The sequence below is a fragment of the Aquarana catesbeiana genome, linkage group LG01 (assembly GCF_042186555.1).
Source record: "Aquarana catesbeiana isolate 2022-GZ linkage group LG01, ASM4218655v1, whole genome shotgun sequence".
Lineage (NCBI taxonomy): Eukaryota > Metazoa > Chordata > Amphibia > Anura > Ranidae > Aquarana > Aquarana catesbeiana.
In genome coordinates this window covers 577,800,119-577,816,507 of record NC_133324.1, presented here as the reverse complement: position 1 = coordinate 577,816,507, position 16,389 = coordinate 577,800,119, and the positions used below count along the sequence as shown (strand labels likewise).

General features: G+C 38.2%; 1 protein-coding gene across 3 annotated transcripts in view; it reads left to right on the top strand.

Moving 5' to 3' along the window:
- EPHA5 (EPH receptor A5) overlaps nucleotides 1-16,389 on the top strand; it is a 539,960-nt gene that overhangs the window by 142,038 nt on the left and 381,533 nt on the right. For all 3 annotated transcript variants that reach the window (XM_073597764.1, XM_073597756.1, XM_073597752.1), the window contains exon 3: nucleotides 12,918-13,581. In XM_073597764.1, coding sequence (XP_073453865.1) covers nucleotides 12,918-13,581 — 664 coding nt within the window. The remainder of the gene's footprint in view (nucleotides 1-12,917; nucleotides 13,582-16,389) is intronic.

Below are 16,389 nucleotides of genomic sequence, written 5' to 3'. Positions count from 1 at the left end.
GACAAAAGACTCCCAAACCACTGTGGGCTAACTAAAGAGACAGTACAGCAAACAAAGCTTGCTTTGTAGCCCTGATTGTTTGAAGAAAATTTTCTATTGAGAAGCCGTAGAAGAAGTCACTACTGTGATGATTCATTTACATTCAGGGAGGTTCTTTCATCACAACTGAAAGCTAGAATAGCTGCCTATGGGACTAGGATTCAATCTGCTGACTCGATAGAAGACTGCATAATCACAATAAGCAATGTTGCACATGTATGTTTAACATTTTTTATAAATCTATATATATTAATTTCTTCAGCTTTGATCATATTACACTGTATACCCTTTTTTATATGAAACAAAAAAAATATCAAACATCTGTGTGGTGTACCCACTAGCTGGAAAAGTCGTATAACCAGAAGAAGATCTATGTTTTCAGATTTCCTTCTGATATATCATTTAATACTTGTACCATGATGGCTATGCCTTTTTCATTTTTTAAGGTATTATTTATTAAAATAATATATACACTATATTACCAAAAGTATTGGGATGCCTGCCTTTACACGCACATAAACTTTAATGGCATTCCAGTCTTAGTCCATAGGGTTCAATATTGAATTGGCCCACCCTTTGCAACTATAACAGCTTCAACTCTTCTGGGAAGGCTGTCCACAAGGTTTAGGAGCGTGTCTATGGGAATGTTTGACCATTCTTCCAGAAGCACATTGGTGAGGTCAGGCACTGATGTGGAGGAGAAGGCCTTGCTCGCAGTCTTCGTTCTAATTCATCTCAAAGGTGTTCTATCAGGTTGAGGTCAATTCCTCCACCCCAAACCCTCTCATCCATGTCTTTATGGACCTTGCTTTGTGCACTGGTCCAAATCATTCGGTGGAGGGGGGATTATGGTGTGGGGTTGTTTTTCAGGGGGTGGGCTTGGCCCCTTAGCTCCAGTGAAAGGAACTCTTAAGGCGTCAGCATACAAGACATTTTGGACAATTTCATACTTTGGAGTTGGCCCCTTCCTGTTCCAACATGGCTGTTTGCGAGTGCACAAACAAGGTCCATAAAGACATGGTAATATAGTGTATGTACTGTATATACAGTATAGTATGTGCAAGACTTTTCTGGTAGCTGTTTGACATCAACACTTAGCATACAGGAGAGCAATAGAAGAAATTGAGAACCACATGCATGCACTGGTGTGGCATTTGCACAGCTTCCATCTGGGCTCTTCCTGTCACCCGTTGGTTAAAGAGCAATAGAAGAGTAATTATTTCTCTGTTTTTGTCATCCACCAACAAATTATCTTTTTCATCAACATTTTTTTCTGGTTTTAGTTCAGCCCAGAATAAGGGTTTAAATTAGCCTATTCCTTTCTAAGGACTAATATGCTTGCAAAAAATGATTTTATTTTTCTCACAAGAACATAACTGCACTATTAATACTTTGCTTTTACTTTAGCACATCTCGGCACTCTTGCTTTAATGAAAATCCACTGACTTAAAAATAGTGCTTTCATAAATGATTGAATACCACACAGTAGAATTACATTTGTGTTTTGCTTGGTGTGGCTATCAGAAGCTCAGAGGAATATTTAGCTCAGACAGTAAATGCAGAACAGCAAATTTCACCCTACCGTTACACTTGAATTATGGTTGAAATTTCAATCTGTGTTTCTTTGGGGATTCAGAATGATACATTAAATTGAGGGATTATTTTGTGTAGATGCTGTATGGAACTAATTGTTTCATATCTGTCACCTTAACAAAATGTAATTCTTCTTGTAGCAGCATGAATTTTTATTATTACTTGGTATAAGGGCTTGTTGAAACTCTTATTTTTTTTCTGTTTATTAAGTACCATTCTGTGAATTGTGTGCTTATACACTTGAACAGAGACAGAATGAGCCTCATTCATCAAGAGAAAAACAGTCAATAGGTTCCTATGGAGGTTGCAGCAGATTTTTTGGTTTAGACCCAATCTGACATTAACTACTACAGTTGTACTGTGGCAGGTTGGCACAGCTGCACAAATCTCCTTCATTGTACATCGACCGCTTTAAGAAACTATAGGGGGCACGCCCTCTGCGCTATGCCAGAGCCGGTGCGTGTGGCTGGCAGCCACGATGTCCGTTGATCACTCCATAGAGAGCCAGAACGGGGATCTGTCAATGTAAACAGACAGATCCCCATTCTGACAGGGGGGGGTAGAGAGAGATCTGCTGTTCCTAGTGATCAGGAACAGCGAACTCTCTCTTCCTCTAGTCAGTACACTGCCCCTACAGTTAGAAACACCTCCCTAGGGAACACTTAACCCCTTGATCGCCCCCTAGTGTTAACCCCTTTCCTGCCAGTGACATTTATACAGTAATCAGTGGCTATTTTTAGCTCTGATCACTGTATCAATGTCAATGGTCCCAAAAAAATCGCAGATCGCCGACATTACTAGTAAAAAATAAATAAATAATAAAAATGCCATAAATCTATCCCCTATTTTGTAGACGCTATAACTTTGGCACAAACCATACAATATATGCTTACTGCGATTTTTTTACCAAAAATATGGAGGACTTCATATTGGCGTCAACTGATGAAAAAAATAGTTTATTTTAATTTTCAGGATATTTATTATAGCAAAAAGTAAAAAGTATTGTTTTTTTTTTCAAAATTGTCGCTCTTTTTTTGTTTATAGCGTAAAAAATAAAAACAGCATAGGTGATCAAATACCACAAAAATAAATCTGTATTTGTTGGGAAAAAAAGACATACATTTTGTTTGGGTACGACAGCGAAATTGTCAGTTAAAGTGACGCAGTGCCATATCGCAAAAAATGGCCTGGTCATTAAGGGGGCAAATACTTCTGGTCCTTAAGTGGTTAAACAGGCAGTGTATGACCCAACCCTAAATTCTGTGAAATTCTTAACTAACATTTTCTTAATTCTTCTTAATTAGCAAAATTAGAAAATTGACAGTAAGTCTGATGCTGTCCCATCAAGATCACATTAACACAACGATTTTATTAATGAGTCCAAATAAGCAAAGGTGTACCCCAACTCTGAAGCCACTTTTTCATATAGGGCATACAATCAGCAATATCTTTAAGACATTTTATGTTCATAAAGTCTGCCCAAATACAGTTGTTGTGTACATGCTGGGTTGTATATCCTTGGCATGCAAAGCCTCATGGTGGGAGAGCACCTGTACTCTTTAACTCATTCCTGCCCAGGATAGATTGGTCCCCAAAATACACTGAGGTGCTATGGGCAAGGGGTCCTTCCCTGGGTGCCATTACAGAAGCACCTACGGGAGGCATCCAATCTGGCCCAACTAGCACCACCAGTAGCCCATTGTATATCACTGGAAGGACTTACAGCAATGCCCCCTATAGCAATCTTGCCCAGAATCCCTTTCTCTTCCAAAAGACATTCTCATCTTGAGTTTGGGAGAAGGAAGAGTCCACACAATGTAGCTGATCTACATATAAACATTCTTTCTGTCATCCCACAGGTGCACATTCCTTAGTTGCAAACAGATAACTGCAGAGATGGAAGCTGAGTCAACTAACAGCCCATACCTTTAAGAGTTCTACATCCCAAGTCAAAGGGATGTGGGTAGTGCCACTGGTCCTGTACCTCTCCCTCCTTGCTTCCCTCCTGTGGGGAAGCTCCAGAAATTATAGCCTCAAAGATCACATCTTTGCCATGCCTTGGTTCTTTTACTGCTGTTTAAGACCAACTCTCCAGATCAACTCCTGCCAGGCTATTTATAGAGTCCCCTTAACAAAGGTTTCCCTGTGCTGGCAGGGGCAGGGCTGGTGCTTCCTCACCATTTATGATACACCCCACTCACAATTCTACCACTAGAGGATTCACAACCCTAACTATGGTTGCATCAAGTGATTCATTTAAGGAACAGTACTGGGCTCCACTGTGCCCCTACCCTACTCAGTAACATCATCCATCATTTTTTAAATGGCTTGAGTTATTTTTTTCTTTCTAATCAACAGCAGCACTGGTACTATTAAATGAAGTTGCACCAGAAGCAATGTAATTTAAAAAAAATGAGCATCATAACTACGGACATCAAGAAAACGTGACAGGATCACCCATTTGACCTGCTGCAGAGAAAAAGCAGTTTTGTTACCTTTTGGATCAATTTGGCCTACACTTTTGGTCTTTTCCAAAAAAGGCAGGGATGGAAGGCATCTGGACATGCCTTACCTTCTGTTTTCATAGGCATATACATGCATGCTAGTCAGGAAAAAAAGCTATTGAATTATGCCTGCATAACTGACTGCCCATTAATGCCTGTGGCCAGCTTTAGCTGAATAAATGTGATGGTGGCCTTTATGATGAACAAATGAGAGTGAATCTGTTGGACTCTTGGGAGTAAATATAACCTTCAGGGCCTTTCAAGCCAGGTTGTGTTAATCAGAAAATAAATAAGAGGTTGTTATACAATTTCTGATACAGATGACAAAGATAAGATTAGGGGCCAGGATGGAGGCTTGCGCAGGGAGCACTAGGCATGTGCCAAGATATGATTGTGCTGTCTCTCCCTTGTGAATTCATAGAGATAAGCAGCCTTAGCAAATTACTATTTAGCACATCTTTTTCTTTGGCTCTTCAACGCCTGCATTAATTTTAATGAAAGTCTATCTCCGGATTTGTATTGCATTAGCTGGTTACTTTTCTCCTTCTTTTGTTTGCTTCTGCCATTGTGAAGAATGGTTCAAGCGTGATGGGGTAATTTCAGCACAAATAAGTATTGATACACTAGCGGCTCTATTACAGAAGAAATAAAAAAATGGAAAAAAAAATGAGGTATGCTCATAAGCATACACAGGGCAACATTTTTAAGAACTAAAAACATTTTGTATTTTTAAACACTTTCTTCTAGAGCTAAAATGAGTATTCACATATAATAAGCACATAAACTATACTCAAACACAGCAGTGTATCTCCAACAGCCAGTAAGGGGTAATTCATTTTCTTTTTCTTACCTTTACTTTGCTTGATATAGGATGCACTCACATTGGGACTGCAGCCGTTGGTTATCTCTATGTTCCAAAGACTGTACTGATATAGGCAGAACAAAAAAGGTATCCTTTATGAAACAACACATAAGCTCATAAGATTTCTTGCTGGGCAATGTCGAGAGGATACCTTTAGATTGTAGGCTCCATTAGCAGGGCCCTGCTATTATTTTTTTTATTAAACTGTACTGTAATTGTACTGTCCCCCCTCTACATTGTAAAGCACTGCATAAACTGTTGGCACTATAAAAAACCTGTATAATAATAATAATTATACCTTGATCTTCTAAGAGAAAATATGATGCACACATACACAGCTGGCAGAGGTCACTTATAGGCAGTACAGCCTATTCCTGATCACATATTCATTCTTCTAACAGCAACAGGGCGTTTATAATTAAATACAATTGTTTTAAAACATTTAATGTCATTTTAATGTAACATATGCTTTTCATAATTGTAACACATTGTTTAGGCTTAAATGTGTGTCTTTAAAATGAGTTTAAAAAGAAAATTATTCACAGCGTTTTTTTAAATATTTAAATAGAGTGGGGAAGAATTGGATTTTTTGTCCGGTTTTTATTGCTGTCTGAGTCCCCACTGGAGAGAGTCACCCCTATTTGTACTGTGATCATTCTTATTGGGACAGAAGACAGCAGGAAATTGTCACCAGGACAGTAGGGGGAAATCTTATAATCTGTATACCTGTTCCAGATACAACTGTCAAAGAGAGAATTCCCCCTCACTTTGTAGAGATTCCCTTCTAGGGCCTGTTGTGTCTCTAGACAGGAAGTGAAATCTCCCCAGTGGACACAGAGAGCAAAATAGCTGATAAGTGTTTTATCTGTTCATTAACTGTCGTTTGTACCTCTATTCTGCCAATAAGAATATGCATGTTGTCTCCTTTATTTATTATGATAAACAGCTAGCAGAAAGAAGATTAACATCTGAAACAATACACATCCATGTGCCCGGTTTGGCTGTGTAATATAGCTGTATGTGCATGTAAATGAACCTCTGAAAATTGCTTTCTACACACCACTAATAAATATTGCTTTGATTAATCTGTGGAAAATTATGCAACTGCTTAGCTCAAACAGATAAGAAAGTAAACACATGCAAGTCAGCGCGACATGCATCGACTTTGTTACCAGTCACCACAGAGTCCTGTCTGCTGTTTTGGCATATATTTATAAGAAAGTGGATGATATTTTCGGAAGTGCAGCCATTTGGATCCTATTTGTTTTCACTATGTATGGCTGGATAAGCGGAGCTGGCACCCGATGAGACAGAAGGTAGAGAGGATTGCAGCAGTGGACCCACCTGGAGCAGCGGCACATGTCTTGTGCCATGGTGTCCATGTTACCTTGTGGGGTACCAGTTTGCCAGCATGGGAGAAAAATTGTCTCTCACCATCACCTAGTTTATTACATCAGTGTCAGTGCCCAGCAATAGCTACACCAACATCTTTTAAAAACAGGGCAAAGATATATTTCACAGTAGTGGAGCATAAAGAGCTGTGATACTGATATCAATGAAAACAAGAGAGGCATTGCTGCATAGAAAACTATTGTTCTTTATGTTGTACTATTGCTCTACTACTGTAGTATACATACAGTGTATTTGACCAGCCTCTTACCCGATTATTGTCAAAAGATTGGAGCAGCAGATTTCAGCACTGGGACTGCACTGGTATCTTTTGCTGCAGAAAGGGTTGGTCTTTGGTAAAAAAAAAAATAATCCAGCTCAGGAGAGGTGAATATGTAAACAAGGGTTTAAAGTAAATTTAAAGTGGAATTTCAGGAAAATTGTAAACCTACTTCCATCCCCATTCTAAGCCTATTCTATCTAACCTCGTAAAGAAAAGATCTGTATACTTACCTATTCTGAAGCGACTCTGGTCTGATCACATGATCTCTCCAGCGGCAGCTGCCTGCAAATGCCTGTGTGGTGGGCGACATCACTCATAAGCTTACTATGGGGCATCCTTTGTCAGCTGTCCCTCCTATACACTGAAACCTGCACAATCATGTGACTGAACCAGAGCAGCTTCAGAATAGGTAAGTATACAGATCTTTTCTACAGGGTTGGATAGAATAGATTTAGAATGGGAGTGGGAGTAGATTTAGCCGTGGTTAGCATTTGCCTGAACCTCCACTTTAAATGTAACAATTTTTATTTTTGTTTTGTATGTAGTAGGGAAGAGTTATAACCTTTGTTAGGTTTTATTGCTGTGTCTGTGCTAGGGAGATTCACCCTCTCTGTTAGTCCCTGTGATCATTGTTACTAGCATAGTAAGTAATAGGTAAATCAAAATGTTACAATTATCAATGGAAGAGCATAATAGGGATGTCTTCCTATGGGGACATTCGTTCTGGTGACAACTAGAAGGTGATATACCCTAATTTTGGAGAGATTTCTTCTTACTACCTGTAGTATTTCTGAGATTGAAAGTGAAATTAATTCTACCCAGTGACACACAGACAAAAAACTGTGCAAAGGCTAACTTCTGTTTCTGAAGAAGTTGCTTATTCTGTCATGCAGATCCAATGTCTTCAATTTTTTTGTGGGTCACTGACTGGAAACAAGCATGCAGATCAATAGGTCTGCCTTCTTTCCAACTTTATTTGCTGCATGTTGGTCCCAGATGAACATGTTGAAGTCAGAGAACTGGAACTACTACCCAAGCATCTAGGATTTTCAAAAAGAGCTCAGCAATGACAGCCTCCAATTTTTACAGTTTTACTTTAAACTGATATAAGTAAAGGTTGGTGTCAGGGTTACAGTGGAGCTTATGTTAGGGTTACAGGGAAGAATATTATTAGTGCTGGGATTACAGGGAAGGTTTTCGTGATGTCCCATGCTTGAAAGGTAATGTATAACCAAAAGTATGGTAGGAGAGGCAGTTTTAAAGATGTGTATGTATGTAGTTTTACAGCAAGATTTGTCTCATTGACAGGGTACTCTGGCAGTGCATATCTGGCTGCGGAATTCTTTTTTTTTTATAATTTACTTGGTTTACATGCAGCAGAAATCCCTTAATCTTAATAACTTCAGCAGTAAAAATAGAATTTTCCAGGTATTTTTAGCAGTGACACATATTTTTTCCTCAAGTGGTAATAGGTCAGCTTTGTCAGGAGGTTAGTAACTGGCCAGTAGTTCATGTTGACTTTTCCTGTTCTTGTTGATGCAAAACTGTCCAGCTATTGGCCAATTTCTATCATAATCTCATTAAGAATTAAAAGATTGCAGATGATAGTGCAGATAAAAATGGCCAGCAGCAGGAATTTTTTTATGATGAAACTGGAAGTTATGTGGTAACGCGGAACCAGTATGAAACACTAGATTCCAGTGTTAATCCAAAAAGAAGTTTTGCTCCAAACTATGCAAATCTGAGCATGGGAACATTCAAGCAAAAATGTATTTCTTCTAATAATCTACACATACAGAAAATCCCTTTATATAAACACTATATAGATGACTCCATACTGATATGGCAATCCTGAAGACACACCAAGTTTTGTTAACCATTTAAACCACAACGACTGGGGTTTACCTTCATCTATCAGACTCATCCAACTTGCTATTGATTATCTGGACATCACTCTTACTAGCAATCAAGATGGCACCATCACTACAAACTTCTTCCACACAGTTAACAGTAACAGAATACATCAGTTGCCACCACAAACCATTGCTCATAAATTTCCCCTTCTGACAGTTCATTATGTCCCACCATAACTGCTTTTCTCTGTTCAAAAATATACCTATTCACCTGCCCTTGTCAACTGCACTACATTGGTTGAACAATCAAACATTTTGCCAAAGGTTTACTAGACATAGATTTAATATAGGAAAGGTTGCACATATCACAAAATTTTTTTATTTAGTTTAAATTTTTATCAGTTGCCCAATCAGGGCTCACATGCCTCTGAATGTCACCTTAAAGTGGCTGTAAAGGCTGAAGCTTTTAACCTTCATGCATTTTCTGCATTAAGGTAACAAAATCATTCTATTGTCAGTGCCCATCCCCAATACTTACCTGAGCACAATCTTGATCCAGCACTGTGCATGACAGCAGTGGTGCTGCTTTCTCTCTCTCTTCTCTGTCTCCCTCCTCACTGGACTCAGTAGTTCATGTTGACTTTTCCTGTTGGCTACTACTGCTGTCAATCAAATCCAGTGATGAGAAAGTGGAGCTGAGCTGCTCTGTTTATGTCAATAGACACACAGATCACAGCTCGGGATTGAGCCTGCACTTAGGAAGCGGCTTTATGTTGTGGCACACAGAGAAGTGGAGAAGCCCAAAGTGGAGGATCGGGCCGCTCTATGCAAATCCATTGCATAAAGCAGGTGAGTAAGACATGTTTGTTATTTACAAAAACATAACTTCACAATAATTTTAATTATCATTATCACCAATATTTTTAAGATTAGTGTTCACACAAACTCTCTGATGCCTTACTGCAGGGATCCTCAAACTACGGCCCTCCAGCTGCTGCAGAACTACACATCCCTTGAGGCATTGTAAAACTCTGACATTCACAGACATGACTAGGCATGATGGGAATTGTAGTTCCTGAACACCTGGAGGGCCGCAGTTTGAAGACCCCTGCCTTACTGACTGATATCATTTACCTTTGAACTTGCAATCATTCATCCATATCATCGCCGTTGATCTCATTAAATTAACTCAGTTCCTTTATAAAAAAAACCCTTACTCTGTGGCTAACCCCACCTCCACATCTGTTTATGCATTTACATTTTTAGGCACCAACATCAATCCCAGAATCAGTCAGCTGCCCTCATGGTGGTCAGATTATGCTGACACTCAGGTCTGTTTCCACCCTACTAACTCTCTTAACCCTGTACCATCGCAGCCTCTGTTCACAGTCTCTGCTCAGTACACATCCCCGTACTTTTGTACTTTGCCAGTTAGTAACTTTCACTTTTCTGCCCCATTATAGCCCTAATCCAGTATCCAGTAAACTCTGCCTTGAGCAAATCACAAAATATTATACAGGTTTAGTCTTTTTATAAAATATTTATGTCACCCTCTTCTGGATCTAGTTTAATTTTTAAAGTATATATTGTACATACAGTATTTTCTTAATATAGAGGGATATTTTTGTGGTGTGTTTGTATAGTGATTCCTCCCCCTTTCTCTGCATGCCCAGTAGTGTGTGTGTTTTCTTTTTTAATGGCTACAGATTAGAAAAGTATTAAACAATCTATGTTCATTCCAACTCAGTATTGAGCCAATGAAAAAAAAAAGTTTTCTCCTCACATTTTTGGAAAGAGAGTAAAATTATGGTATAACAAGTTATACCCTTTTCCACATCATTGAAAAAACAGACTCAAATAAAATTAATAGTCGTTAGATGCACACAGCTTATTATGATTGTAGTATTCACGTCCCACGTCCTCATGTTCCATGATGCTTTAGTAAGTATAAGGTGCTTGCTACAGTTGGAAAAATGTATTACAAGTTACATTCAAAATAAATATCTGTGTTTGGTTTGCAGAATAGAATTTTCCATTTTGCTCCCTGTTGATGTTAAAATCATTCTCATGTTTAAAGGGATATAGATTTTATTTTTGATGGAATGTTTTCAAGAATGTTAGAATCCCACTGTGAAGATTAATTACTCTTAGCAGTCTGCTATAATGCCCACCTGTCCAGCACTGTGCTATGCCTTGACACTGTTAAATATGCATTTGCCTAGCTGGAAAATAACCATAGTCACAAGAGACAGAGGTACCACTTATAAAGGCCCTACTGCCTAAAGTTTAGCATTAGATATTACATTTCATGTTCAATGTTCCTTTGAAATGCTCAAAATTCTGTGGTTTTGTTAAACCAACAGCAGTAATCATTTGTATATCAGAATGCAGTAGAAAGATGTACTAAAATGATCTCTTTGAGCATATTCTTTAAAGCAGCGTAAAAAGAAAATATGATGTGCAAAGTGTAGTAATTTACTAGTCAACCACATCAACCAGTCTGATGTAACTATAATAAAACCTTTGCTTGCCGTGGATTACTACACTTTGTACATGATTTTATTATATGCTTTTCTAGCCTACAACCTTGTAGTTACAGACCTATACATTTTTGCATGCCTTATTTTTATTAACAGCTAACTAAATCAGTTCTATTTGGGATATTTCAGTTCTAACTGGGAAAGAAACAATTGTCAACCACTTAGAAATGTAAAAAAAATATATACTTTAAAATGTTTGATTGAAGCCACAGACTTTTTATTGCATGAGAATTATTGACTTTTGTAGACCCTACAATTACTAAACATCAGTAAAGATGTTCACATCAGTCATGTGACAAATCTGGTTGTGCATGACCAACCAAAAATGGCAGACACAGACAGTTGCAGTGCCAACACAGGTACCTTTAAAGTGTAACTTTTCTTGTACTATATGTTTTGACTAAGGTAGGGAAGGGTAAAACCCATTTAGACCCCTTTTACATCAAGGTGCTTTTCAGGCATTTTGCGCTAAAATTAGAATCTGTAAAGTGCCTCTCAAGCCACACTAGTGTGAAAGCCTGAGTGCTTTCACAATGGGGTGGTGCACTTGCAGGACGGGAAAAAAGGTCCTGCAAGCAGCATCTTTTGGGCGGTGCGGGAGCGGTGTATACACCATTCCTCCACCGCCCCTGCCCATTGAAATAAATGGGCAGTGCTGCCGAAGCACCTGCAAAGCGTCTCGGCAGCGCCGATACATGGGCGCTATTAATTGGCCGCTAGCAGGGGTTAATAGTGCCCAGCTAGGAGCCAAAATGTGCTGCTATAACAGCGGTAAAGTGCCACTCAAACTCGCCACGCTTTACTGCTAACGCCGGCACCACCCCAGTGTGAAAGGGGTCTAACAGTTTATTTTTTTCTACTCTGTGGGGTTGATTTACTAAAACTGGAGAGTGCAAAATCTCGTGCAGCTGTACATGGTAACCAATTAGCTTCTAACTTCAGCTTGTTCAATTAGTCTTTGACAGATCTATGCAGATCTGCTCCAGATTTTACACTCCCCAGTTTTAGTAAATCAACCCCTGGGTCCTGATAGGAAGATTCACTTTATTTCCTGTTCTGAAGACATAAAAGAAAGTAAGAGGAAATCTGTCCAAAGTGAGAATTACATTCTTAGATCGGGGTCACTAAAACAAATGTCCTCATTGAAAAACGAATCCTCATTTTTTGCTTTGGTGACAGCTGTATAATTTTGGATTTGCCATCACTTTCTGTCTAAGGAATTACCGCATCCACTTCACAATAGCGGGAGATTGTGACCAGCTCTCTATGAAGCCGGTTCACATATCTCCGATGCAGCCCCAGTGCGAATTTGCACAGGAGCCCTGTGCGTCTTTTGGTCTGTTTCAGAATTTGGGCTGAAATCGGACCTAAAATGGTAAACCGGGATGCACATGACCCCTGCTGTGAGCCACATCGGCATTAGGTGTGAACCGAGCCATGGTGACAATGGTCTTCAGAACAAATAAAGATGGTGAATCTGCTCAGTGGGTTTGCAGCCCACAATAAATATATGACAGGTACTTTAACACTTTCATTCTATTTCCACAGTTGAAAAAATGTTTGGGCTCTACATATACTTTATCGCTGTCCTAACTGTAATGAAGTAAACATTTATCAACATTTGTAACCATATCGTTGTTCTATTTTTGTTCTGCAATTGGCCCTAGTGCAGCTCAACCACCAAAATCAACTATGCTTTGGCTTGACTAAATCAAATCGAAAGACATATATATATATATATATATATATATATATATATATATATACAGAGAGAGAGAGAAAGATAGAGTAGATATATATATATTGTACGCTTAAATTGTATGAATAAATATTTTTTTTTCTTTTGCTGTACAGTGGGAAGAAATTGGTGAGGTTGATGAGAACTATGCTCCAATACATACATATCAAGTGTGTAAAGTGATGGAACAGAATCAAAACAATTGGCTCTTGACTAGTTGGATATCCAATGAAGGGGCTTCAAGAATCTTTATTGAGCTCAAATTTACACTAAGGGATTGCAACAGTCTTCCAGGGGGACTTGGTACTTGTAAAGAAACGTTTAATGTATATTATTTTGAATCAAGTGAAGAAGATAGTAGGAACATTAGAGAAAACCAGTACATCAAGATCGATACTATTGCGGCTGATGAAAGCTTTACCGAGCTGGACTTGGGAGACAGAGTGATGAAGCTAAATACTGAGATCAGAGATGTGGGACCACTGACCAAGAAAGGTTTTTACCTTGCCTTCCAAGATGTAGGAGCTTGTATTGCTCTGGTTTCTGTCCGTGTGTACTACAAGAAGTGTCCATCAGTGGTACGTAATTTAGCACTTTTCCAAGACACAATCACTGGAGCAGATTCATCACAACTTTTGGAAGTATCAGGAACGTGCGTCAACAATTCCGTGACTGAAGAGGCTCCCAAAATGCACTGTAGTGCAGAGGGGGAATGGCTTGTTCCAATAGGAAAGTGTATGTGTCAAGAAGGATATGAAGAAAAGAACAATACTTGTCAAGGTAATTTTTTTTGGCTATTAAAACCAAATGATTGGAACACTGACATGATATTGTAACTAATCTAATTTACTCAATTCAAAAATGAAAATAACCAAAAATGGTAAAAACACACACTAAGGGATTCATTCCTGTTCAGTTTAAGACAACATATTTGTAGTTATTTGATGTTGATTTGCTAAAAGAATAAAGAATGTCCACTTAGCAAAATTAAAACAGAGAAGCTACATTCTTAAAAATTACCTAAATACTCAAGGCAAATACAGATTTGTCAATACTCCTTCACCTGACTGGGCATTCAAAATGAACATAGCTATCTGGAAATTCACACAGTGGGGGTTATTTACGAAAGGCAAAACCATTTTGCACTTGAAAGTGCACTTGGAAGTGCAGTCGCTGTAGATCTGAGGGGGACATGCAAGGAAAATAAAAAACATCATTTTAGCTTGCACATGATTGGATGATAAAATCAGCAGAGCTTCCCCTCATTTCAGATCTTCCCCTCAGATCTACAGCGACTGCACTTTCAGTGCACTTCCAAGTGCACTTGTAGTGCAAAGTGGATTTGCCTTTCATAAATAACCCCCATTGTGTTTTATCCTGAAATGCATTAATATCAAATGCTGATATTAAGTGGAGTTGCAGCAATAAAGAAAGTATTTGAATGAAGGTCATATTACATATTTTTTAAATATAACCATATTTACTGCAATCAAACCTGCTGTCAGAAAAGCAACTAAAATGATGTAATGATTGAATTTAAGTATGTGAGCAAGTTCACATGCAAGCTAAATAGTAGATTTACATTTGTATACCCTGACATAAACCATATTAATGCTATTGAGAACTGATCATAACTGACAAATAAGTATTGTTATTAATATTTAAACATATAACAATATACAGTAAGTGATGACAGTGGATAATTTCAAATTGATTCATTTATTACATTTTACTTTGTAAACAAAAGTGGTGACACGTTTAGGTGATGTGAATGTGAAGTATTATGCATGTTTTTCATATTTTCTCAGTTCTTATTTATTTTTTTAGAATCATGTTGATACTTGTTATGCATAGGAACATATTCACTACAGACTTTCTAGTGCATATTTTGCATAATTTTCCTCAGTTTTTAATCTTTGACTGCAGTTTCATAAATGAATGCCAAAAGTAAAGGTTATATCAACACAGTGGGTTGGAGTACTTTCTTGAAAATATTTTAATTGAAACTTGATCAGGCATGCTTCCGCTTAGGATGGAAAATTATACAACGGTTATATTTTTAATACGGCTCTCTTCTTACTTTTTTCTTGGCATTTAGTATAATAATAAAGAAGTGATCTGCTTTATTAACTCAGGGAAATGGATTATAAAAATAAAGAGTTCCAGTTTAGCAATGATCCGAGCAGCATCAGCAAAAAAAAATATTAAAATCGAACAATATTACCATTTGTAAGAAATAGCTGAATACTTTAGCAGATGGAAAGCCCAGCATGATATGGAATTTCGTCATGAATCCATTATGCAATAAAAAAAAAAACAATATCATTAACAGTGATGTCAATGTGAAAAGTCTAATTGCATCGCAAAGTGACTAAATTTACAAAACGGCTTTAAGAATCTCAAATTGATTAAAGTAATTTACATTTTGAGTTTCCATATTTCAGCCTATGCTATTTACAGTGTGGCTGGGTGTACACTACTCCTGTTGTCTTGTATCATGGTACTATTATTTAAATTCATTTTGCTATTGAGAGAAGTTACCTTGACACCAAAAGTGCTTGAGAGTTTGAAAGAGTTTGAAATAGAGTCAACCACAGAATCAAGAGACCAGAAAAGGTCCAAAAAGTTACTAAGGTATGTTGGCTTTACAAATCATATTAAATAAACCTTAAGTGATATACGGTATATATATATATATATATATATATATATATATATATATATATATATATATATATATATATATATACATACAGTATCTCACAAAAGTGAGTACACCCCTCACATTTTTGTAAATATTTTATTATATCATTTCATGTGACAACACTGCAGAAATGACACTTTGCTACAATGTAAAGTAGTGAGTGTACAGCTTGTATAACAGTGTAAATTTGCTGTCCCCTCAAAATAACTCAACACACAACCATTAATGTCTAAACCGCTGGCAACAAAAGTGAGTTCACCCCTAAGTGAAAATGTCAAAATTGGGCCCAAAGTGTCAATATTTTGTGTGGCCACCATTATTTTCCAGCACTTCCTTAACCCTCTTGGGCATAGAGTTCACCAGAGCTTCACAGGTTGCCACTGGAGTCCTCTTCCACTCCTCCATGACGACATCACGGAGCTGGTGGCCGCCACACATGCTTGACACCATCTGAACCAAATACGTTTTTCTTGTTCTCATCAGACCACAGGACATGGTTCCAGCAATCCATGTCCTTAGTCTGCTTGTCTTCAGCAGACTGTTTATGGGCTTTCTTGTGCATCATCTTTAGAAGAGGCTTCCTTCTGGGACAACAGCCATGCAGACCAATTTGATGCAGTGGGCGGCATATGGCTTGAGCACTGACAGGCTGATCCCCCACCCTTTCAATCTCTGCAGCAATGCTGGCAGCATTCATACGTCTATTCCCCAAAGACAACCTCTGGATATGACATTGAGCACTTGCATTCAACTTCTTTGGTGGACCATGGCGAGGCCTGTTCTGAGTGGAACCTGTCCTGTTAAACCGCTGCATTGGTCTTGGCCACCATGCTGCAGCTCAGTTTCAGGGTCTTAGCAATCTTCATATAGCCTAGGCCATCTTT